Genomic DNA, 24,973 nt, shown 5'->3' on the forward strand with positions numbered 1-24,973 from the left:
AGAGGAAAGAGGGAGAGACAGCCACAGAACTAAGGGCAGGAGCCTTTATTGTGGTTTTTGCAGGAAGGAATGGGCAAGGCCAGGTAAGCAAACTACGTAGGTTTAGGACTGTATAGTTTGAATAATTTAAGCTGACTGGCCTGTAGGGGGTGGCCCCTGATTGTCCAGTGCCTGGTCCTTGGGTGATTAGGACAAAGGCGTAGAGCCCATAAAAGGACGTGGTTGGGGTTATGGATCTGGGATTGGCTAGTTGGTTTGCATATCAAAAACATGCTCTGAGACACTATCTTTGGGAATTTGCTAATCCGGGGAGGGGCATCCTTCCTAGGCCATTGAGGCCCCAGATGTCAGCACATCAAGAATACAGAGAATAAGACAATATAATTAATCCAAAGATACTGTTTCAAGCTTTCTGCCATGTTGTATGCCATCACCTTTTACTAGAGAAATAGTATAGTTTGGAGTTATACATATTGACAGAAGAGGCTTAATTTCAAAACTTAAACATGTTCTGGCATTAGAGTACCACTCATTCAGATGTTCTTCAAATATCACAGAATTTGAAATCACAGATAAACAGATTTCTTATTCTAAATTTTATTTAAATTACCCCACCATGTTAACTCTGTTTCTGTCTTGTCATTAACCTTCCTAGAGACCTGAATGGGTTCTTTATAGCCTATAAAGTATGGGCCAGGTTGGTCTAACACTCACAGTCCTCTCCCTGGTTCCTGGTGTAGCTTTCCTTCATATTTTGTGGTTACTCTGTGGAAGGGTTCTGTTGGGCTAATACTTTTCCCCTTTACCTCTCTGTGCATAGTTTCACTTCTGCCTCTTAGTTTATTCAGTTCTCTTTTCAGGGACTGCTTTTTTTTTTTTTTTTGCAATTCTTGTGGCAAATTTAATAGAAGAATATGAGAATCACTCTACCCATAAAACACTGCAGACACTCCAAATCCTTACAGACATATGTGCTTCAGGATCAATTCAGACATGCACAGCATCCCTGCGCTGGCAGTTTATTTTAAAAAACAACACCCCCCCAGGTTATCACAGTTTCTTTTTTGCCCATCATTTTCCATTACAAAAGAAGCTTCACAAAATCTGGGAGGAAGATACTGTCTTTGCAGACTGACACATTTGCAGAGGGGTCATGAATAATGATTCCTAAGCTCCTGTTTAACTCCTAAATCAGACCCAGGAATAAATGACAGTATAAAAATGAATTTTCTTTACAGCAATATCATAATACAGCATTGAATCATTACAGTGCAGTGGTTGTAATTAAGTCCACAATAAAATATTCTTAGCCCAAACACTAGACGAACTAAAATCACCCAACTGCTCACGAACCAAAATAATCAGTGCAAGCAGCTGTTGTCTCAATATTGAAAACCAAAATCGGTAAGGCTTTTCTGGCAGTGAGTCTCTTGACATGAACGGCTCCCTCTCTGCTCAGCGAGGACCTGGCCACCCTCACTTAGAGTCTTGGTCTTTCTTATCATCTTAAAGGGCGGAGTGGATCCTCATCTTTTTCAGTTCTTCCACCAGGTCCCCATTCTGGTGCAGCTGCAGAAGAATGTCACAGCCCCCCACAAACTCGCCGTTGAGATACACTTGCGGGATTGTGGGCCAGTTGGAGTAGTCTTTAATGCCTTGTCGGAGCTCCGGGTCGTCCAGCACGTTGTAGGCTGCGTAGTCGCGGACTCCATGCAGCCGCAGGATCTGCACCACGGCGGCCCTTGAGGAAGACAACCACCTTGTTCTTCTTCACCAGCGCGTCCAGCTGCTCCGTCGAGCTGCTGCTGCCCGCGCCCCAGCCCGCCGCCCGCACGCCCGGACCCCAAAGGCCACCGCCGCCCGCGCCGCGCCCACAGCGGAGCAGAGCTGTCGCCGCTCGGCGGAGGGACCCGCTCATCCCTGCAAGCTCACCGGAGCCCACGATGGCCCGGGCCCTAGGCTGACCACCCAGAGCCCTCCCCTCAGGGACTGCTCTTAGCTCTTCTCCCCATCTGGCCCATTCTCTCAGGCTCTGTTCAGATACGCCAGTTTCTCCTGGCAACTCCTGCTAGAAGTGCTCATTCTTTCTTGTGGACTTATATAATAGCACTGCCTGTGTTATTACTTGACTGTGGCTGGATGTCCATAGTTATCCCTTAATGTGGCTATGCCTTAGCTTCTTAATGAGACTGTAAAAATTCTAAATCCATGTTTTTGAGTGGAAGAGGGACAAGAACAAATAAAATGAACAAGAAAAGCTGATTCTTCTAAAGCCAGCAACTGTGACTTATAATCCTTTGTGTCTTTTTTTTTTTGAGACAGAGTCTTGCTCTGTCGCCCAGGCTGGAGTGTAGTGGCATGATCTCGGCTCACTGCAACCTCTGCCTCCTGGGTTCAAGCAATTCTCCTGCCTCAGCCTCCCAAGTAGCTGGGACTACAGACCCCCGCTACCACTCCTAGCTAATTTTTGTAGAGACGAGGATTTCACCATATTGGTCAGGCTGGTCTCAAACTCCTGACCTCAGATAATCCATGCGGCTAGTGGCTACTGTATTGGACAGAAAGGCTCTAGAGTCCTCCAGTAGAGCTTTATTTCATCATCTGAAAGACTATTTTTCATTATTAAACACGGTTAAATCCTTAGTATCTTGTACATTTGTATCCTTGTGAGGCAGAGGGCTTTGACTTAAGGTTTAGGATTTTACTGAAGTGGTTTCTCTGGGCTGCTTCTTATTACCATAATGCCCTTGGCTGAAAGGAGTGAGCATTTACCTTCACAGGTTGGGGAAGCATGGCTTCAGTGACCCTCTGCAAACAGAATTGAAAAGCCATGCACAATTTTATTCTGCTGTTTTCGTGCATGTTTTAAAATGAAAACAAATGTTAAATAAAGGCTAGTCAACTTCCTTAGGACTTCATCTCCCTACCACTTCAGTCTTTCTCCATCCGTTCCCTTCAAGGTAAAACAGTTTCAGTGCACTCCAGAATGGTGCACCATGTCTCTTTGTCACCCCTCCTTTGGTAGGAGATTCTTATTTGAGAAGCATTGATGGAAGAGGCAGACTGCAGCAGGTGAACTACACAGCAAGTGCAGATGACATGTGGGCTTCTTATAGGACATAGAGAGAAAGAAAAATTATACCATCGATGCTAGGTTTTGCTTTTCCTTTAGTATTGAAATTTGATTGCTTGAGATTTACTACACGCCCATATGTGCTGACTCCCTTCGTTCCCTGCAGTGTGGTGTTTATGCTGGATTGGATGGCTGGACTCATGTGTACACAGTCTTGCTGGGTGTAGTTATGTTTGGGAGTCATAATTTGACCAGTGGTGAATCCAGGGATGTAGTGGAATCTGTGTCTTACCTTAATGGAATTCAACACTGGGTCTCTTGTTCTTCATTGCTCCAGGTGAGCTTATATAGAGAGTGGATTTAGCCTCTAAATTTTTTCCTTAGAGTAGGGGAAAATAACTTTTAATGACTTTCTTGATAATGGTAATATAGCTATATCCAGTACAGTGCCAGTAAGATGAAACAAATGGCTGGTGTTTACTCTCTGTAAGCATTGCTTTTATATGCAATCCAGTAATTTGAATGTTGATTTTATTTCCCATCCAAATGCATTCATTTATAACTTTTCACATTTAATAGCACCATTTTACTTCAGATACTAATAGTGAATTGCCTAAAGAAAAACTAGAGTTATGTATATAATAGAATTACAAACAATTTTGAGATTTATTTCCCCTTCTTCTTCCTTTCCTTCTCCTTCTCTCTCCCTCCCCCTACCCCTGCCGTCTCTTCTTCTTTTGTGGGAATTGCATATCTTTTATAACTCTTTGAAAATGAAAACAAATTAGAAACTTCTGTGGAGGTTCAGTGAAAATTCCTGGACTGAATTCTAGGCAAGTCAACACATTCAGCCTAGGTGTCCTACAGGATTAAGTAACAGTTCCTTTTCTTTCTTTATACAATGGCTAATGCCTTTTCTTAGAAGCAAATAATACGTAGCAAGGCAGCAGAATCATATTTTTACAATCAACTAGTTGCCACAGTCCCTGCTTTTCTCTGCTTTGTCATTCCTTAGTCCAGGCTGTCTAGTGTGTAGCCATCCTTCCGTGCTGCTCCTCCCTCCATGCCGAGGTGAAGGACTTCCCCTACAAACCTCTCAGGCTGTTACTGCTTTTTATTTTGTTTTTCCCTGAGGATCACTTTACTGTTTTTGAATGGAAGAGGGACAAGAAAAAATGAACAAGAAAAGCAGATTCTTCTAAAATCCTTGGAATTTAAGTTCTTATTGAGGATTTCAAATAATTAGATGCTTTTGTAGATTTTGTTTTCTTTTAAAATAATCCAATTTTGAATGCAGCTCTTAGTTCACTGTTATAATTCTTTGTGACAGATTGCAACTGAGAAAAAGCCACTATCAATTCAAATTTCCTGGAGAACATTTTTAAAAGAACTGAGCTGACACAGACACCCATCTCCCATCCCCAAAGTTTTCCTGAGTTCCAGGTGGCAAAGAGAATGAATGTCACTGGTTACCATGATTAGGATATTGGGTCACATTTATGACATGGGGCTATATTTAAATGATAATAGAGGTGTATAATCATCTGGCTTTCTTTATAATGCTCACCATACTTGTGGCTTTTATTGATGTTGAACCCTTGGTTGGGAACCACCCCAAATGATAACATTATTGTTATGGCATAGTGTGATCTTTCCTTGAGACTTGCTCTGCAGGGATCACAGTAGATGGCCAAGTAGCCAAGGCACCCTTTTGTACTGGTCTCACATGTTGCCTGTGGTGGTGAATTAGCTCTATAATTGCTGTTCGGTGCTATCTCCTGTACTGAATACTGGGGAAATAATAGAACACAGGACTGAGATCTTTTATCTCTATAGCATGTGGTTATTCTGGTGTCTGATTTTGCTTGTGAAATAAATGTCTGTGATCTCTACAAACTAGAAGGTGGGAACAAAATATAAACATGTGGTCCATTTTGGAGAATCTTTGCATGCACTGTTCATGGTTAAAATGTGATTATCCTATTACAAAATGTTAATAATTTGAATTAGACAAGTGTTTGAGTTGAAAGGAGTCAGTTTCAGTGGATAGTTTAATATCTGAATTTAGTATTAAAGACTGTAGTCTCCCTTTTGCATCAAGACTTACAGGTGAGAAACTTGGGATTGACCCAACAGGATATACCACATTACTCAGTTCACCTTGGAGGAAGAGACGCTGGAGATAAGATGTTTGTGGAAGTCTGAAATTACATTCTTGTGGTTATCTGTTGCAGCCCAGATGCCCTGAGCTTCCTGGCAGGCTGGCCTCTTTCACGTAGTGTGCCACTTGACTTGTTGGTAACTGACACTCTCAAGAGGAGATCCTGTGGAAGGCAATACTAGCAAAAATGCTTCCAAGAATCTTTTAAGGGCAGGTGGTAGAAACTGCATTAGGACTGAAGATAGGGAAAATTCACAATGAAACTCGAGCATGGGTATTTATTGTTAGAATAGCAGGAGACATGTAGAGAGCTCTTTTCTCTTGAATTAAAATTAATCTGTTAATGCAGTTTGGGTTTTTTTTAAAATTAATATATACGTTTAGGAGACAGTTGTACAAAAACTTACTATCATAAATCTATTACTTATTTTCTGTCTGGATGTGTAGTGTGGTGGCTGTTACAGAGTGACATCTAGTGTTCGATGTAATTTGTGACATTACAGGTTGGAAGGATCTGGCTTAAAGCCTTCTGTGGGCTGGCTCTTCCTGCAGGCCTTGGGAACTTAGTGAATGAATTTGACAGGGTGGCCAGTCCCAAGCCAACCTGCAGGTGAACAATGCTTTCTAATTTTGCTGAGGCAGGAGTTTAAATCCTCTGAATTTATGGGGTGGTAGGAACCAAGTAGTGGCATCTCACTGGGGCTTTGTTATTCTCTACTCATCACTTACGTAGAAACAGTCTGGGAGTGATTTTTTCCCCTAAAAAAATGATATAAAAAAGATGACCAACTAGTGTTAGTACCAAAACTGAAGAGATCAGAAAAATGCAGTAGTTTTCAGGCAGAAAATAGAAACTTGCATGAAATGAAGACTAGCATGGCAGATTTGGTTGTGACTGAGATCTCCTATGTAAGTTACTTTTGTGAAAAGAAGACTCCTTTTGAATCTGTTTTAGTGAATACTTTATTCAGGGCAAAATCCACATATTATGGGTAGAATTATATGCTACTAATTTGGGGATTTGTGAAGGTCACTGAATGTTCATTCTGTCATTAAAAATAGAGTCCAGTGCAATGTGATTTTTTTCTTGAAAAAGAGATTAGACCTTTGCATGATCCTAAGCTAAGTGAAAAAATAACCTTGAAATCTCATAAGTGCCTGCGCTTCCAAGGTTTTGAATGTTGTATTTTTTGTACCTAATAAAAACATTTTAAATATCACATTTTAGTACTTAATACGGTAGTCCACCTTATCTGCAGTTTCACCTTCTGGGGTTTTGCTTACTTGTGGTCAACCAGAGTCCAAAAGCATTAAATGGAAAATTAAAGAAATAAACCATTCATAAGTTTTAAATTGCACGAGTTGTGTGGTGAAATCTCTCACCATCCTGCTCCATTCTGCCTGGGATGTGAATCATTCTTTTGTCCAGTGGATCCACGCTGTAGATGCTAGCCATCCATCAGTCACTTCGTAGTGGTCCCGGTTATCAGATAAGCTGTTGTGATATCACAGTGCTTGTGTTCAGGTAACCCTTATTTTACTCAATAATGGCTCCAGGCTGGGAATGGTGGCTCATGCCTGTAATCCCAGCACTTTGGGAGGCTGAGGCAGGTGGATTGCTTGAGGCCAGGAGTTCGAGGCCAGCCTGGCCAACATGATGAAACTCCATCTCTACTAAAAATACAAAAATTAGCCAGGTGTTGTGGTGTGCTGCTGTAATTCCAGCTACTCAGGAGGCTGAGGCTTGAGAATCACTTGAACCCAGGAGGCAGAGGTTGCAGTGAGCCGAGATTGTGCCACTGTGCTCCAGCCTGGGCGACAGAGTGAGACTTTGTCTCAAAAACGGTAATAATGATACTCATGGCTCCAAAACACAAGAATAGTGATGCTGGCAATCAGCTATGCCAAGGAGAAGCTGTACAGTGCTTCCTTTAAGTGAAAAGGTGAAAGCTCTTGACTTAATAAGAAAGAAAAAAATTATATGCTGAGGTTACTAAGATCTACAGTAAGAATGAATCTTCCATGAAATTGTAGAGAAGGAAAAAGAAATTTATGCACAGTGTATATAGGGTTTATATATCTATGGTTTCAGGCATCCCTTGGGAGTCTTGAAACATATCCCCCTAGGATAAGGGAGGACTGCTGTAAAAAACATCAGTCTGTCTGTTTATTTTGTTTGTTATTGATAGTATTTTTCTCCCTCCATGGCTCTGTATATTTTGTTCTGGTACTCTTTGATATTATCTTCTGCCTACTATCTGAGACTTTGTTCAGAGCCTCAGTTTCCCCACCAGTGGAGTATCCTGCTAAGTAGTCTTTTGGTCTGTGATCTTCTACCCCTTCTCTCCCCCTCACTCACCTCAGATGCTGTCTGTGTGATGTAATTATTGCCTTTAGGACAAAAGTCACACCTCCCAGTACAGCCTTCAGAGCTTTCTTTATCTGGTCTCTGCCGCCTCCTCTAGCCCTTATCACCTGTCTTTGCCCTCTCTGGCAGCCTCTTACAGGTCCCCAAACAGCATCAAGGCTTTTCATTTTTTGCTGCTGTTTAGTCTGCCTGAAATGCTCTTCCTTGCCTGGCTCACCTCTGTTGTCCTTCAGGATTTCAGTTCAAGGGTGTTCTCCCTGTGGAAGTACGCCTTGTCTGTCTTCACTTCCTTGTGCATGTACTGACATCCCTGATTTTCTTACCTTTTCCCTCTGAGGGCTCTAGGTTTTAGAGCAGGAATGGTGTATTTTATCTATTTTTGATCCCTCACATGGTACCTGGCACAGAATGGGTGTTTAGTAAGAGTATTTTTAATGAATTAAATAAATAAATGCTTGATTCGGAGGACGTTTAATTACTTGCAGTACTACCAGTTCAACTGTCTAGCTTAGTGATTAACAGTGCTTGGTAATAATTTCATTATATAAGTCATTTTTGCTTTTATTTTTATTAATTTCTTCTTTAACAGAACTTTTTTTTTCTTCAATTTTTTGAGTGTAAAACTTAGTTCTTGCATTATAGGAAATTCAAGTATGTGGATTTGTCTCTTATTTCAGCTTTGACCAATTTTTGTTATATGTGAATCATATTGTTGATTATTTTTAGTTTATAATCAGTTTAATTCAAGTGTTAAAATCCACAAGTAATTGAGAATTACTGTTTTTTTTTAACTTGAGTGTTTAAAATCCACAACACTTGATGGTGGACTTCCAGTGTATAGAGTTTGCTTGTGACCTGTGTAACACTTAATTTGAGGGATTTATTTGCATGGCTTAGAAAAATAACTTCGTAAGTGTTTCACAGATGTTGGATTCTGTGAAGTTCAATACTTGATATATAGCTGTTAAAGCAGTTTTGCTATAACTATATTCAAGACTTCTGTATTACACTATATTGCCTATTTTATTTCTCTAAGATAGTGTGTGTTAATATCTCCCATTTGAAAAGTGTTTTTCCCCTTTAGTTTCTAAAAGTTGTTTTAATGGAGTATGCCTTCATTGTTTTATTTTCATGCTATGTTATTTGTTGTGTAAAGATTGATAAATATTATAGGGATATTGTAAATTGCATATTTAACCTATTTGAAATAATTCTCTTTGTCCCCCTTAAAACTTTTTCACTTGATACTGATATTGCTTTGTATGGGTGTGTGTGCATGTGAGCCTCCTTTACTGTATTTTATTGTCAGTCCTTCTGTGTTTGAAAGCTGCCTCTGATGAACTTTGTCTTTGGTAGGGGAATTTAACCTGCTTCTACTTACTACTTTTTGTGTGTGATAACCAGTACACATCTGTATATTCTGATGCCCATTGCACTTGGTTTTAGCTTTTCTTCTAACTTTTTTTGGGAGGAGAGGTCAATTGATTTTGGCTTTATGAAATATGCTTTGTAATTTGGAAGGTACACTTCCTATTTTCATTCCAATAGCTGTCTTTAAATTAACAATACTGTGTGCATTGGTTTTCTTCTAATATCAAGAATAAAGCAGTATTTCGGCCAGGCATAGTGGCTCATGCCTATAATCCCAGCACTTTGGGAGGCCAAGGTGGGTGGATTACTTGAGGCCAAGAGTTCGAGACTAGCCTGACCAACATAGAGAAACCTTGTCTCCACTAAAAAATACAAAAATTAGCTGGGTGTGGTGGCACATGCCTGTAATCCAAACTACTCAGGAGGCTGAGGCACAAGAATCACTTGAGCCTGGGAGGCGGAGGTTGCAGTGAGCCAAGATTGCGTCATTGCTCTCCAGCCTGGGCAACAGAGCAAGACTCTGCCTAAAAAAAAAATGAATTCTGCTTTATTCTTTTTTTTTTTTTTTTTTTTTTTTTTTTTTTTGAGACGGAGTTTCACTCTTGATACCCAGGCTGGAGCGCAATGGTGCGATCTCGGCTCACCGCAATCTCCGCCTCCTGGGTTCAGGCAATTCTCCTGCCTCAGCCTCCTGAGTAGCTGGGATTACAGGCACGCGCCACCGTGCCCAGCTAATTTTTTGTATTAGTAGAGACGGGGTTTCACCATGTTGACCAGGATGGTCTCGATCTGCTGACCTCGTGATCCACCCGCCTCGGCCTCCCAAAGTGCTGGGATTACAGGCTTGAGCCACCGCGCCCGGCCTCATGCTTTATTCTTTAACTCCATATGTCTTTTGTACTTCTCAACTATTTTAAGCAGTTTATACACAGATTATTAATTTTATATTGTTTTTTCTTTAGTAGTTTATTGTAATGTTTCCTGTCTATTAGAATATTCTTTTCTATTTTACACATTTAAACAGGGCTAATACCTCAATAATTTCAAGAAAATGACAAACCTTTCATTTGATTCTGCTTAGGAATCAAAAAGGTACAGCACACAGGAGGTACATGGTAACCTTTGTTCAATAAGAGTGATGTTGCAGACAGATTCTTGGGATACACAAGCCAAGTCACTTGAGAGGGAGAGGAGACATAGTCTAGGCTCTCTGTACTGTCAGTACCCAAAAAGCAATTATTAGAGATTTCATTTGCTTTCTGAACACAGGGAAAAGATATTTTATGTATGATCACGAACACAGCCAAAACCTTAATGGGAGGTTCTTAAATATAAAACTTTCAGACTTTACTTTTCACTTTACTGTCAAACTTCATGAGGAGATAGATGCCATATACTATAAGCGTTTATATTCTCCATGACACTTTGAACTTAGTAAGGACTCCATAAATATCTGCTAAATAAAAATACCAGACCTGTACTTTTGTAAGCCCTTCTGATCAACTCTGCAATTCTCTTATTTGTTGATACCTACACATTCACTAGGGATGTCTAGGGAGAAACCTAAGAATGAACAGATCTGATCTCGGAGACTCAAGTCAGTCAACCAAGGGAACCAAAATTTTAAATAGGTTACCGGGAAGGTAAATAAACATCATGATATAAATACAGGCATGAATGAACTCTCAGGGCTCCATTAAATCACTAAGAACTCACAAAGGCAAAGGTATCTATCTGTTTGATATTCTTTCTTTTTTCTTTTTTCAAGACAGAGTCTCGCTCTGTTGCCTAGGCTGGAGTGTGGTGGTACAATATCTGCTCACTGCAACCTCTGCCTCCCAGGCTCAAGTGAGGTAGCTGGAATTATAGGTGTGTGCCACCATGACCCCCAGCTAGTTTTTGTATTTTTAGTAAAGACTGGGTTTTGTCATGTTTGCCAGGCTTGTCTCGAACTCCTGGAAAGTGAACTGCCTGCCTCAGCCTCCCAAAGTGTTGGGATTACAGGCGTGAGCCACCGCGCCCAACCAATCTGTTTGATATTCTGTTTGCATCTCTGTGAGCTGGTGGGATGGCTGGGGGTTCTCCTGGAATACTAGAAAGTGTACTATAGGGGATGCCCTACTGGTCCAGAGATCACAGCTTTCCTCTTGCTGCTGCTCTGATTCTTGTCTTGTTCTGTTTTTTCCTTCTCTCCATCTTTCTGCGTGCTGTTTTCTTTATTCTGAGCATGGTCCCCAGTGTCATCATCTTTCAAGGTATAGAACTTGTTCATCCTCTTGCCGCTGCTATTGCCACTCAGATTATTTTATTATAATATTTTAAGGAAGTTGTCTTATGTTAGTTGTTTCAGGAATGTACTCTTTTTTATAGTCATATTAACTCTAATTATGTAAATATAGCTCACTGTCACAGTGTTGTCCCCACACCCTTATTTTTTTATTATTTTGATTAATCTCTATATTTGCTGGAATATGAATTGTGTAGGATATATTGAAGAAGGGAGGTACGTGGCTAATAGACTTTCAGCTCTAGAATAACTTTTTTTTAACTTCAAACATATAGCAGGTCCTCAAATAACATTTTGTTATAATGTTAATAAGAAAGTGTGCCCAGGCACAGTGGCTCACGCCTGTAATCCCAGCATTTTGGGAGACCAAGGTGGGTAGACCATGAGGTCAAGAGATGGAGATCATCTTGGCCAACATGGTGAAACCCTGTCTCTACTAAAAATTCAAAAATTAGCTGGGTGTGGTGGTGCTTGCCTGTAGTCCCAGCTACTCGGGAGGCTGAGGCAGGAACCTGGGAAGCAGAGCTTGCAGTGAACCAAGATCTTATCACTGCACCCTGGCATGGCCACAGAGGGAGACTGTGTCTCAAAAAAAAAAGAGAAAGTGTTCAAGGCAAATATTCTGTCTACATGAAAGAGTTGAGTCATTATAGTAAGAGGTGAGTGGCCAGGCCTAAGACAGCAAACGATCAAGTTCCCCTCTCTGTAGGTCTCCCTGGAAGCGTCTATGCAGCTGGGCTCCTATGCACATGGGTTCTTCTGAAATCAGACTATACTTGTAGCACAGGCATTCATAGAATGTTTTCTTTAAATCAAACTGCCCAGTTCTCAATAAAAATTTTCTGCATATTTATTATTCAAAGGGTCAAGTAACTAAGACCTCTGTTCTTTTAAACCAAATCTTCTGTTTTCTTCCAGGTCAGCATTTTCTTTACCTGGAGCTCTTCTGTCCTGCAGCTGGTTTGGGGAAGGGTTGCTCGCCACACTCTGCTTTCAGGTGTAACATGTTAATTGGTCATTGTTTTAGTTGATTACCTTCCCATGAGTTGTGTGTAATATTTTCTTCATTCTTTACTGTCCTAGCTTCCTAAGTGAAATTGAAATCAAGTGTGAATCCACTGGGATATGTTGCAATCATCTGATAATAATTTTTAAAAAATCTCCCACACAAATCAAAAGAAGACCAGCAGTTACAAAGTAGATGATAGCATCTTGTGTAGACTCCAGCTTACATTTCACATTATTCCTGGTCATGCAGTAGGTTCTGAAGAAAAAAGAACTATGGATAATCAGTTAAAAGAATGACAGATTCCCTGATGTGCTGATCAGTAGTAATACCTAATTTCGATTTCGAGTGTACTGTAATGGATTACCATATAGATGCAACTGAGCAGTGAGCATTAAATAGAGCCATGTGTTTTTCAGAAAAGTAATATTTATTCACACTGTGTGGCTTTCTTGATTTTTTTTTTTATTTTACTCTCCAGTGAAACTACAAACAAGATGTCAATAACTTATGTGGCATTCACAGCAGTATAGCTTAGAATATTGGCTGCAGTAGAAGAAATGCCGGATTGTATTTGCCCGAGTAAAAGTAGGCTTCTTCTAGGACTTTGAGGTACAGGCTTACCATTTAGACTTAGATAGTTGTGTTGAGCTTTATTTTTATTGACCTCATAGACTTTAAATAATGGTCTTTGCGATATTTGGGTACAAAAAGAAGCATCAGTGTGGGTAATTTTTCAGCCTTTGAATTGTTGTGTAAGATTTTGTCCATTTGGGAATATTCTTAGTAGCTCAGATCCTGGGCATGCATTTCATATCCAAATCTTATCGGTTTTATTTTTGAGTGTTTTTAAAGTCCATACATTTTGTGAATCTGAAAACTTACCCAGAAGTGGTGGTAATGATAGACCTGACCTCAGAATAAGTTGGAAATTACTTTTGTGGCAGAGTGATAGTATCCAAGCATCTAGATACACATCATCTTGCTGTATTCTGTGCTTTTCTTTGTTGTGTGCTAACAAAAGAAAACAAAATCAAGAAGACCAGTATGTGTTCTGGAAAACTAAAAAGCATGATTTTCACTTCCAAATTAGTTTCCTGACTAAATTAAATGTCTGAAGAAGAGTGGGTATGTCAAGCATTCATCTAATCCAAGATAGATCTATTCTGAATCTTAAATTTCCTCAGCATTTCCTATATGAACTGTTTATGTGGCAAGATGGGATCAGAATATGATCCTGGGTTGTAGCTGGGCTGCCACGTCCCTTAAACGAGAATGTGTGAGATGATAGGACACCAAGTCACTGCTGTGCCATTTGCCCAGGCAGAGTGAACTGCATGGAGTTCACAGAGAGGCACAGAGGATGGGGAGAGCTCAGTGGGACCAGGCTTCCATCAATATGAGGTAGCAGCCAGCTGTTGAGAAACAGCGCCAGTAGGGAGGCCATGTCTCTCAAGTAGGGGACCGCCGTCTCTTAGTGCTTCGGCTTACTAATGTGATGAGTATATTCTGATTAATAATTTGAAGAATATTGTGGCACACATAGAGATGGGCTGCACATATTCCCCTTCAAGAAAGAATGTGCTGCCCAGCTACAAGGAGTGGCGTTAGCTGATGGCTTCCAGCTCTTCACACCTTCAGCTTTCGGAAATCCCTGGTCACACTCTTCTCATCATGGCCCCAAGCCAGTAACTGCCAGAGGCAGTAGTACAGGGACCTTGTCATTTCTTGTCACGCTGGACTCCTCTCCTCTCATCTTTGCTGTGGAGCTTCCACTAGGTTGGCAGAGATTTGTCAGCTCCACCTTGTTGTCTGAGGTGCCCCTGTCCAGTCTTGCTGCTGGCTTTTCTCTTTCACAGGTGTTAGTCCTCAATAGGCCATTTGTACTCCTAAGTCCTCCATTGCACCATGTTTTCCAGAAAACTCAGCTTGCCATTATCGTTAATTTTTCTAATCAAAGATACTAAATTAAGGTCTATAGTAAGTTTTTCTGTTAAGTGAAATTTTGAGTTAAAGAACCATAAAACTTAGATGCAGGTGGTGCAGGCTGTCTTCATCTCTTGAGTCTGGTGCTCCCCAGGCCATCTCCGGATTGTGCTTATTTTTGGCTCTGGAGTTGCTCATTTGGCCTGGCAGCCTAAGTCCTGGGACCCTTGTCCTTATTCTCAGTTCCAGAGTCTTTGCATTTCTTGTTTTAACCTCTTTGCTTGTGGTTTTTTCCTGTAGGTTGTAACCCAGCTCTGTGGGTTCTTGATCCTATGTGCTCATGGGGATGTTTGAGTTTAGATTCTGTTGGTAAGACAGTGCTTACCTGGGTTCTTATTAAGATACTCTGTAGAGAGCTGTTTTACTTATTCCCTTTTAATGTAACTTGGCAAAACACAACAACCCAGTTTTTATATTTAGCTTCTTTTTTTGTGTTGTTCATCTAAAATTCATGTTAGTGCATATTGCAAGGGGAAGACTTATTTTGTTTTGTTTTTTTTCCCCTGAAACAGCTATTTACTTCTGTAAAATTTACAGATGGATCTGTCATGCCTGGCATTTGGTGTCTGGCTTACAAAAGTTGTGTGTTCTCAAGGCAAGAGATTAACATTGAGCTCACTTGATTTGATATTGAAGTCATTCTGTTATGTGACATTCATTTCCCCACATTTGTAATATGTTTAACTTTTTAGAACTAGTTGTGCATATAAATACTCTTAAATGTTTCTAATCTTTACAATAAATAAGCATACAAACAGCTGACACATCAAATATTTCTCCTTGGATTCGAGCACATTAGCCTTTAGCTTCTGCTTTACCTTTATTTTACCTTTCTTAGCAGAGCTCCCTCAGCTCATGGATGCCTCCAGAGCTTCATCTTGTCTTATTTTAAACTGTCTCAAAAGAGAGCTGTCATATACACACAGCTTCAGCTGCTACCCATATCTGTTGCCATCCACATCCTACCCCTGTACTCCAGACCCATTTACACATTTGCCTAGAAGAACATCTCTGGTAAGGTCGACCATTGACCCTCAAATACCAGGATGTCGAGAATCAAACTTGACATGCTTATTCTACTTGCGTCTAAGATTCCATCTGGATTTCATCTCTTGGATAAAAGTGTTGCCATCTACTAAGCCACTGGGAGCCATGCTGGAGACCTCCATTTACCACAGCCCCTCTACCCATTTATTTTGACAGTTTAATCTCTTGCATATTACTATTATATGTTCTCTTTACCTGGTGGATTTTCGTCCAGGCCTTCTTATTTCTCCTTTGAAATGCTACCATTGTTTCTCTTCAGTGATTATCTCTGCCACCCCTCTCAGCTGCCTCCAGTTTACCTCTAGCTGGAACCAACTCAGGGACCACACTGCTCCCTTGAGAACATTAAGCCCCTTGCCTCTCCAGGCCCATCTCCTCCCCTTCTCACTACCTATCAGCCAAACTGACCCTTCTGCTGCTGTGGTTTCTGCTGTGGTTTCTGGAAGTCTTTGCCTCCTAGCATTCCCCCTTGGTCTTCCTTCTGTCCCTATTCACTAGGCGAATTTAATTCATCTTCTAAGTCTCAGCTCAAGTGTCCTCATTTCAAGGAAGCATTCCATGAAGCCCTTGCTTAGGTGAAGCACTTTCCTCCTTACTTCTGTAATATTTTATACAAACGTCTGTCAGGGTTTTTAAAATTAAAAAAATTTTTTTTTTGCTAAATGATATTCTTTATCATCTTTTTTGCAAACTAATCATGAAATCTTGGAAGGACTATATTTATTTATATCTATTTTATTTTTCAAGAGTGAAGCCTGTTGTCTGGTGTGTAGATATTTTTCACTGAATGGGATTTGAAATGTGTGTGAGCATGTTTGAGTGTATGTCAGAATTACCATGTAGTAACACTGGATATGAGATACCGTTTAGAGTTATGGACTTGAAAGATAAGGTGACTTGAATAAATTTTCTCAAAAGAATACATACATACACTTGGCCAACAAGTTTATGAAAAAAAGTTTGACATCACTAATCATCAGGAAAATGCAAATTAAGATCACAGTGAGGTATCATCTCGCACCTGTTAGAATTACTGTTATCAAAAAGATGACAGGTAACAAGTGTTGACAAGGACACAGAGAAAAGGAAATGCTGGTGGTATACTGTTGGTGGGAGTGTAAATTGGTGCAGCCATTATGGAGAATAGTATGGAAATTCCTTAAGAAAACTAGAAATAAAATTACCACATGACCCACCAATCCCACTTCTGGCTTTATGTCTCAAGGAATTGAAATCAGTATGCAGAAGAGATATCTGCAATCCCATATTTATTGCAGTGTTAGTCACAGTAGTCGAGATATGGAAACAACCTAAGTGTCCATCAGTAGATGAATGGATACAGAAAATGTGGTATGAATACACAATGAAATACTGTTCAGCCTTGTAAAAGGAAATGCTGTGATTTGTGACAATGTGGTTGAACCTGAAGGACATTGTTGCCAAGTGAAATAAGCCAGGCACAGAAAGATACTGCATGGGGCTGGGCATGGTGGCTCACGCCTGTAATCCGAGCACTTTGGGATATCACCTGAGGTCAGGAGTTCAAAACCAGCCTGGCGAACATGGTGAAACCCCGTCTTTACTAAAAATACAAAAATTAGCTGGGCATGGTGGTGGGCACCTGTAATCCTGCCTACTTGGGAGACTCATGCAAGGAGAATCACTTGAACCTGGGAGGCAGAGGTTGCAGTGAGTTGAAATAACACCATTACGCTCCAGCCTGAGTGACAGAACAAGTTTGTCTCAAAGAAAAAAAAATGAAGGATACTGTGTGATCTCATATGTATGGACTCTACCAAAAAAAAAAAAAAAAAAAGCTTGTAAAAGTTTGGGGATATTCTTAACTATAATTCCAAAACTTATTAATATTTTTCGGCCATTAATTTAATGAAATTCTTGCCACCAATTTCATTTTCTTGTCTTACTGAATTGTTTACAATCTCATCCTCTTTGTTTTCACTTTTCTTCCCAATAGTGTTCTTTGTCCAGAGACTAATAAGTGATTATAATGAAAATGGTAAGGAGATGGTGAAAAAGAAGAAACCTGGGGAATCTGTCATTTGGGAAATTATTCTTTTAATATTTAAGAAAGGGCTATTATTTAATTAAGATAAACTTAACATTTTAGGTTTTTTTCTTGTTTTCTTTTGGAGGGAATTAAACTTGGGACAATGATCTCTTTAAAACATTCAGATAAGGAAGCTTGCCTGGGGCAAGTGAAAGAAACTATCCATAAGAATACAGCATAAAGTGCAGTGTTTATGTTATTGTAAACAGTTTTCTTCTTCTAGAACTTATATATAGCAAGTAATATGGGCCTGTTACAAAAATGTATAATTTCATTTTTTGTTTATTTTCTTTTTATCTTTTTTAATAGAAAATACTGCAGTTTCTACCTGAACGAATTTTCTTTCGATGGCATTACCAGAGTATAGGTAAGAACAATTAAAATTTTTTTAGTAATATGAATTTCTTCCAGTTGAATTTTCAGTAATGTTTTATATAGTTGATATCATCAAGATAGCGTATAGAAAGGAATATTAATAAAGGTATGGTATTATGGTAATGAAATCAAGACAATTCCCACCCTGACTTTAGAGACAAATATGTCTATCTCTTCCTCTGTGTGCTCCTTAGAGTATAGTTTATAGACCAACAGCATAAGCCTCACCCGGAAGCCTGTTAGAGATGCAGAATCTCAGGCTCCAGTCAGACCTCCTGAATCACAGTAGTGTGTATTTTTAACTTGGGACCTATGGGATTCTTGTGTACATGAAGTTTGAGTATTTTTCTTAAATAAGTTTAAGAAAATTCTCTCTCTCTTTTTTTTTTTTTTAAATGGAGTCTCACACTGTTGCCCAGGCTGGAGTGCAGTGGTGTGATTTTGGCTCATTGCATCCTCTGCCTCCTGGGCTCAAGCAGTTCTTCTGCCTCAGCCTCCCAAGTAGCTGGGATTACAGGTGCACACTAATTGCCTGGCTAATTTTTTTTGTAATTTTAGTAGAGACAGAGTTTCACCATTTTGGCCAGGCTGATCTCAAACTCCTGGCCTCAAGCAATCCACCTGCTTTGGCTTTCCAAAGTGCTGGGATTTCAGGTGTGAGCCACCATGCATGGCCAAGAGAATTCTTGTTCTTTAAGCCTGTATCACTGACTCAAAATTAATCTCTTTGAATGCTTTAGGATGTGACATTGAGAGGAAACTTGAAATAAAGCAAGTTACCACAGCTGCCTTTTCTGTCCAGCTTTTAACATCTAACATCTCATCCCACTTGAATATACACAGCGCAGCTGGAGTAATTCTGTGAAATCTGTTTTGAATTCTGCCTTCTGTTTTAAAGAGTGCCTCCTTCAATCCCCTGCCATACAAGAGTCTAACATTTCCTACAAGTTTTCTTACCAGATGATCGTATTTGTGGAGAGCATGACCTTATGATGGGATATAACTCTGTTTGATCATTCATTCATTAAAATATTTATTGAGGGAGAGACATTCGTGTGCAAAGTTCTGGGACTGAAACTAAGAATATAGCACCATTCTTGTATAGGCCTTTTGCCCAGTCGGGATAGATGAGAGAAATAATTACAGCAAAATTGTCTCTATGAAAGAAGTATGCTGGTAGCAAAAAAGAAAAGTTGAATAATTCTTTTCAGAGGAATTGAGGAAGGCTTCAAGAGAGAGAACTTTGATCTGAGCCTTGAAAGATGAACAGGTGCAGTGTGGAAAAGGTTTTCTGGGTGAGAGATCAATATGTACAAAGTTGTGGAACCTGAAAGAATGCAATGATCAGTGAATATTCCAAAATTCCAAATCCTAAATTTAGGATTATTTATGTGGAAAATGGAATTGACTCTTATAGAAATTGAATTATATGAAGTTATATGTTCTAAATTTAAAAAAAGCAAAGTGTATATAGTAAATACGTCAATTGAACCAAATATGTAAATCATTACTTTAGGATAGTACCTTTATCTTTAAATATGCAAATACACAAAGAAAGTTTTCCTTTAAATTTTAGAGAGTTGTCTATTGCATTTCTGCTTAATTGAGCCTTTGAGCTTGTGTTTTTAAATTATAGAAAAAATAAAAATTTAAATGTAAGGTATAATCTAAAGAGACATCATGGGGATTTGTGGTGCTCCACAGTACAGTAGGAATGGCTGACAATGAGAAAGAACCACATGCAGTATTTTTCATCTGTGCTACATATAATCCTTCTTCAATTTTGTTTATATCATTTGTATGAAAACTATACTCATTTTCTTAGATAGCACTTTAGAATTCTGAAGATTAGTAGGCCCTTCTCAGCATGAATAAACTTATTAGAACTATGTGTGAAAATTAATTTGCATTTGTGTTGTGAAACTTTATGTGTCTAGTAGGCAGTATGTAGTATTATTTTAATTCTGCCTAATACCACATAAACTGGCTAAAATTGCTGGTACTAGTAGCTTTTTACCCAGTTTGGCAGCATCTTAGCAAGAACAATGACTGGAGGCCTCAGATGCCTCAATTGAGATTGCCAAATACTGAGTTGCATGAGCCATCAAATAGCAGTATGTGTTATTTATCTGGTGTGAGAACAAGCTGTTGCTATAAAGTGGTCAGAATGAATCATATTTCCTAATGCTGAAGTATGAACATTTGCATATAAAATTATTCATGTTTATTACTGATGCTTATATGTATACTTAGTGTTAGAGTCAAACAGGTTATTTTCAGACAAATATATTTTTGCATGATTAATCATATTGGGTAGAAATTGGTGTTTACACAGGTCCACATCTCTTCTACAATGATCTTTACTAGATGTGCTTTGGAATCAGGCATTTTCATACTTTAGAACGGCAATATGGTGCGTTGATGTACAATGAAGCAAATAATTTAGAACATCAACACAATCTTAGCATAACACTTCCAGGGGTCTGGGCAGCCACCCACCTCAACTAAGCAAATTATTATTTCTGTAGCTTAAGATGAGAATATGCACCATTAGTGGAATATCCACACACAAAATAGCCTTATTCAGGTGTTGCCAGCATATGAATTCAGATCAAGTCCTGTATGCTAACGACTTACACAGAAAAGCTTCAGTTTTCATATTAGTCTTTTGGATTTTGAAGTGGTCCATAAGAGATTATGGATTTCTAAATATATGCATATATACCTTACTGTGCCTATTTAATTATTTTCAGTTTATTTGGATTTCTTAAAACTGTTACCATTTATCACGCCAGGTCTTGACCAAGTTAGCTGTAGAAACTAAGAAACTATAGGGAAATACCAGGTATCAAAGGAAAGGAATGTGCTTTAAATATGTGCTCAGCATTGGCATCGTGACTTTTACAAAACCTCTGAGTCTTGGCAGGGGCCTTCTCACCAGCCAATGCCTGACATTCTAGGTAGCAAATACTCCTTACCTACTAGGAAGAACACTCCTATGCTGATGTCTTACTAATTAAATGTTACTGCAACTGGTCGGGGACAGGGTACTCTGAAATGTCGGGTTAGAACCTTGAAGTTCTGGTTAAACGTCACTAACGCAGTTTGCTTCTTGTCCCACACAGCAAATGACAATGTCACTGAGCAGAGAAACCTAAAATAAGGGCAACTGCTGTATTTTGTGAGTCTCAAAACCACATTTTATCCTGAGAAGGAAGAAAATAATTTGAAACATCAACCACCACAATGCTTGAAGTCTATTTCTTACCATGTCATTTTATTTTGTCTGTAGAAAACAGAGACATTCTATTTCTCTTTAAACTACTTTTAGAGGGAAGGGATAGTCTGTGGTTTCTCTTTGTCTTGGTTTTTAATGGCTGGCTTCTTGCTTTAAATTGTTGAATGAGGAAACGTATTTGAACTCTAAGCTTCACAATGTGAAATGAACACAGGTTCATTATTCCAAGCATCTGGAGATATTTTTTCAAGTGATGTTCGCAGAGCAAGATGACCAGGGCAGTGGCTGGCACAATACTCATGAGCTCTGCATTGTGTGCTAATTTACAACTCAACTATTTGTAAATTTCCATTACCATTACTGACTATAAAAGAAAACATTGTTTATCAATTTTTTTCTGAAGTCATTTTTTTAGGCTAGTAAATCATGGTAGATAAAGGTGACTGCTTGACATCTTATCTCCGGGCAATAATTAGAACTGATAGAGAGTGAGGCAATGGCAAAGAATGGCACTGGCAGCAAACCAGGGATATTTCGTATAAAGTCAGGCTGCAGCACCCCTTCATGTGCCCATGCATCATCAACACAGGACTTAAGTTATATGTGTATTCACTTTAAGAAGGCTTACTGCTCAGGAGCCTCTAGAAAGTTGGCTATTTCACTGAGTATACAGTGCTATGCCCAAACACATAATTGTCAGGTTGGCAAAAGGATGTATTTTGCATTAGAGTTGTTTTATATAAAAAATGTTGAAAATGAATAATCCCTAGGTTTAAAGGAGTGGGACTCAGTTATTGGAAAATTCACACATGTGTAATACCTCATATATTTTTTATGAGTCGTTAATCTATTTTGTTCATCTAGGTTTTTTATATACATAGTGTAAAAACCAAGGGCATAACTAAGCTGAAAATTTGTTTTTGACTTTTTAAGTGTATACCTGGCTTTGTGCCTGGGACTAACCAGTGGCCCCACATTGCCTGGGATGTGAACACAGCCTCTGACCAGTCTCATTTCTCAAGTTCCCTACTGCCCACCAGGTCCTAACCTTTCCTTGGGAGCTTAAGTCTGGCAGCTTTCCCTGGTCCCCTCAGTCAGACACCATAGCTCACTCTTCCTGAGAGAGCCGGGTTTCCCTGTGCACTTCACACTAGGACACCCTTAGAAGTGTATCACAACTAGACTGGGTGAAATCTGGGACCCCACATGCATCCATGTTCACCAGGGGATGTCTGGAACTAATGCCCCTGGCAGCATGGGGGCCAAGTCACTTGGTGTCTTTCCATGCCATCTCAGGGTGCTTTCACCATCACTGCTCTGTGTTTCTTTTCCTCCCAGGCACTTCTTTGTGTTTTGCCCTCTGGTTGTCTTCTTCTTGCATTAAACAATAGCCCTGAAGCCTCAACCTCTTTCTTTCGCCTCCTTGACCATCTGAAACCTGACTTTTGTCTGAAGCTTCTCTGTTTCCCTCAGTAATAGCGGGGTGAGATCATGGTCTTTCTTTTCTCCCATGCCAATTCCAGACATCAGCCACAATCCCCTCTGTGAAAACCTCTGTCCCTTTTACATGCCACCTTCTACCTCCTGGTTGCTGCCATGTCTTCTGACCCCCTGCTTACTTGCCTTCCCTCCACCCCTGTGGCTTTGTTTTCTCCTAGTCCTTTTCCTTCATGCCAAGTTAACCATCAGCCCCTACGCCCAATCCTCTGTACCTCTGTGGCTTCAGACCCTGATCTCTGTCTGACCATGTCCTCCATTCTCCTGATCTTTGACCCAATCACTTCCAGGTTGCCTGATCTTTTTTTCTTATATTAAAAAGGATCTCTATGGGGGGTGGTTAACAATTGATATGCAGTGAACTACATATATTTAAAATGGACCTTTTGGTAAGTTTTGACATAGGTATACACCTGTGAAATCATTACTACCAACAAGATAATGAACATAGGTACTACCCCTGAAAGTTTCCTCATTCCTCTTGATAATCCTGCTCTCCCATCTTTTCTAACCCCCACCCCTACCCCCGCAGTCCCTAGGCAACCACTGATCTGCTTTTCTGGCCCTTATAGACTAGCTTGCATTTTCTAGAGTCTTACATAAGTAGAATCATACTATTCTTTGTTTGACTTCTTTCACTTGGCGTATTTTGAAGTTTATTTACATTATTTCATTATTTCATTCTTATTTCTGAGTAGTACAGTATTCCATTGTGTGGATATACTATAATTCCATGATTTATTCACTTGTTGATGGTCATTTGGATTGTTTCTAGCGTTTGGGCCTATTATAAATAAAGCTACTATAAACATTTGTGTAGAAGTCTTTCTGTCAACATATGCTTTCCTATCTCTTGGGAGTGGAATGGCTGAACCATTCCACTCCCAAGAGATAGGAAAGTAACAGTGTATGTTTAACTACTAGACTGTTTTCCAAAGTGGTTTTACCATTTTATATTCCTACCAGTGGCACAGGAGTTCCACTTACTTCAGGTTCTCTTCAACACTTGTTATGGTCAGTTTTTTTATTTTAGTGATAGTGGTATCTTATCAACTAATAATCTTAAGTATCTTTTTATGTGTTTTTTGCCATTTCTTTGTCTTCTTTGGTGAAGTTCAAATCTATTGCCCATTAAAAAAATTGTGTTGGAGTTTTTAATTTTGAAGAAATTCAATTAATCAATTTTTTCTTGTATGGATTGTGCTTTTGGTGTCATGTGTAACAAATGTTTGCCTAACCCAAAGTCTGTGCTTTCATCTACCAGTTCTGTAGTTTAGGCCTTCAATCCATTTTGAGCTAATTTATGTTAATTTCAAATTTTTAATGGAATGCTGCTTCTCATGCTTAGTGTGGATCTTGTAGTGCCAGGAAGTTCTCTGTTTCTATTCTGCTGGCCTCTTCTAGCAAGCTTGGCATACCAGCAGCCCAGAGGGAGTTTCTCTCTTTCTGACTCCTTGCTTGATGCTGATGGTGTACTACATTGTTTGCAATTTGGTTTGAAGCATGATATCGAGAGGGAGGTTTAAAAAAATTAAAAATAAATAGGAAAAGATTTTATAATGTTAAGGTTTTAGGTTAGAGGTATCTATATGATCTCCTGGCCTTAAAAGTGGTATTAAAAGATCTTTAAAAGATTGTTACTTGGTCAAATAGAAATTGTCAAATGTGACAATTCTCACACTTGAAAATGAGAAGCAAAGAAATAGATTTTGAAAATATTACTGATGAATTTGCTTTGTTCCGAGCCAGGAAAATAATATTATAATACATTCTTTGTTATAGATAAAATATTTAAACTAATGCTGTGTGTTTTAATACACCCAACTTTACATTTTTCAGCTACTTTAATGTTCTGTAAAAAAAAAAAAATTAAAAATATATAGAAAACACACGTTTTCCCCTTTGGTTCTTTCTTTTTTCCCCCTCTGGTTCCCATATGGTTCAACAGAACACTAGTATTTAAAAATTTAATATTGCTCATCATGGATTCTTTGGATTTTTTTTTTTTTTTTGAGACAGAGCTTCGCTCTTGTTACCCAGGCTGGAGTGCAATGGCGCGATCTTGGCTCACTGCAACCTCCGCCTCCTGGGTTCAGGCAATTCTCCTGCCTCAGCCTCCTGAGCAACTGGGACTACAGGCACGCGCCACCATGCCCAGCTAATTTTTTGTATTTTTAGTAGAGACGGGGTTTCACCATGTTGACCAGGATGGTCTCGATCTCTTGACCTCATGATCCACCTGCCTCAGCCTCCCAAAGTGCTGGGATTACAGGCGTGAGCCACCACGCCCAGCCAATTCTTTGGATTTTTAAAATGCAATTTTTAAAAACCATTGCATGAAAATATTTATCTTGATTAATGAGTTTTTTGGTATCCCTTAAATTTTGTTCAGAATCCATACTCTTCTCTCACTAGTCCCAGCCCTGACATTTTACTGCCTCTTCAAAAGTAGTAAGATTTACATTCAAAGATTACTTATGGTTAAAATGTAGTAAA

The 24,973-nt window shown here is 39.4% G+C and overlaps 1 protein-coding gene and 1 pseudogene across 3 annotated transcripts in view; one reads left to right on the forward strand and one right to left on the reverse strand.

The window, feature by feature from the left end:
- Positions 1-24,973, forward strand: part of RALGAPA2 (Ral GTPase activating protein catalytic subunit alpha 2) — a 330,878-nt gene that overhangs the window by 42,096 nt on the left and 263,809 nt on the right. For all 3 annotated transcript variants that reach the window (XM_064375258.1, XM_064375283.1, XM_064375285.1), the window contains exon 4: positions 17,677-17,734. In XM_064375258.1, coding sequence (XP_064231328.1) covers positions 17,677-17,734 — 58 coding nt within the window. The remainder of the gene's footprint in view (positions 1-17,676; positions 17,735-24,973) is intronic.
- On the reverse strand, positions 1,477-1,918 carry LOC105724674 (glutaredoxin-related protein 5, mitochondrial-like; annotated as a pseudogene).

The sequence above is a fragment of the Aotus nancymaae genome, unplaced genomic scaffold (genome assembly GCF_030222135.1).
Source record: "Aotus nancymaae isolate 86718 unplaced genomic scaffold, 86718_ANA_hifiasm-v0.15.2.pri h1tg000001l, whole genome shotgun sequence".
NCBI classification, from domain to species: domain Eukaryota; kingdom Metazoa; phylum Chordata; class Mammalia; order Primates; family Aotidae; genus Aotus; species Aotus nancymaae.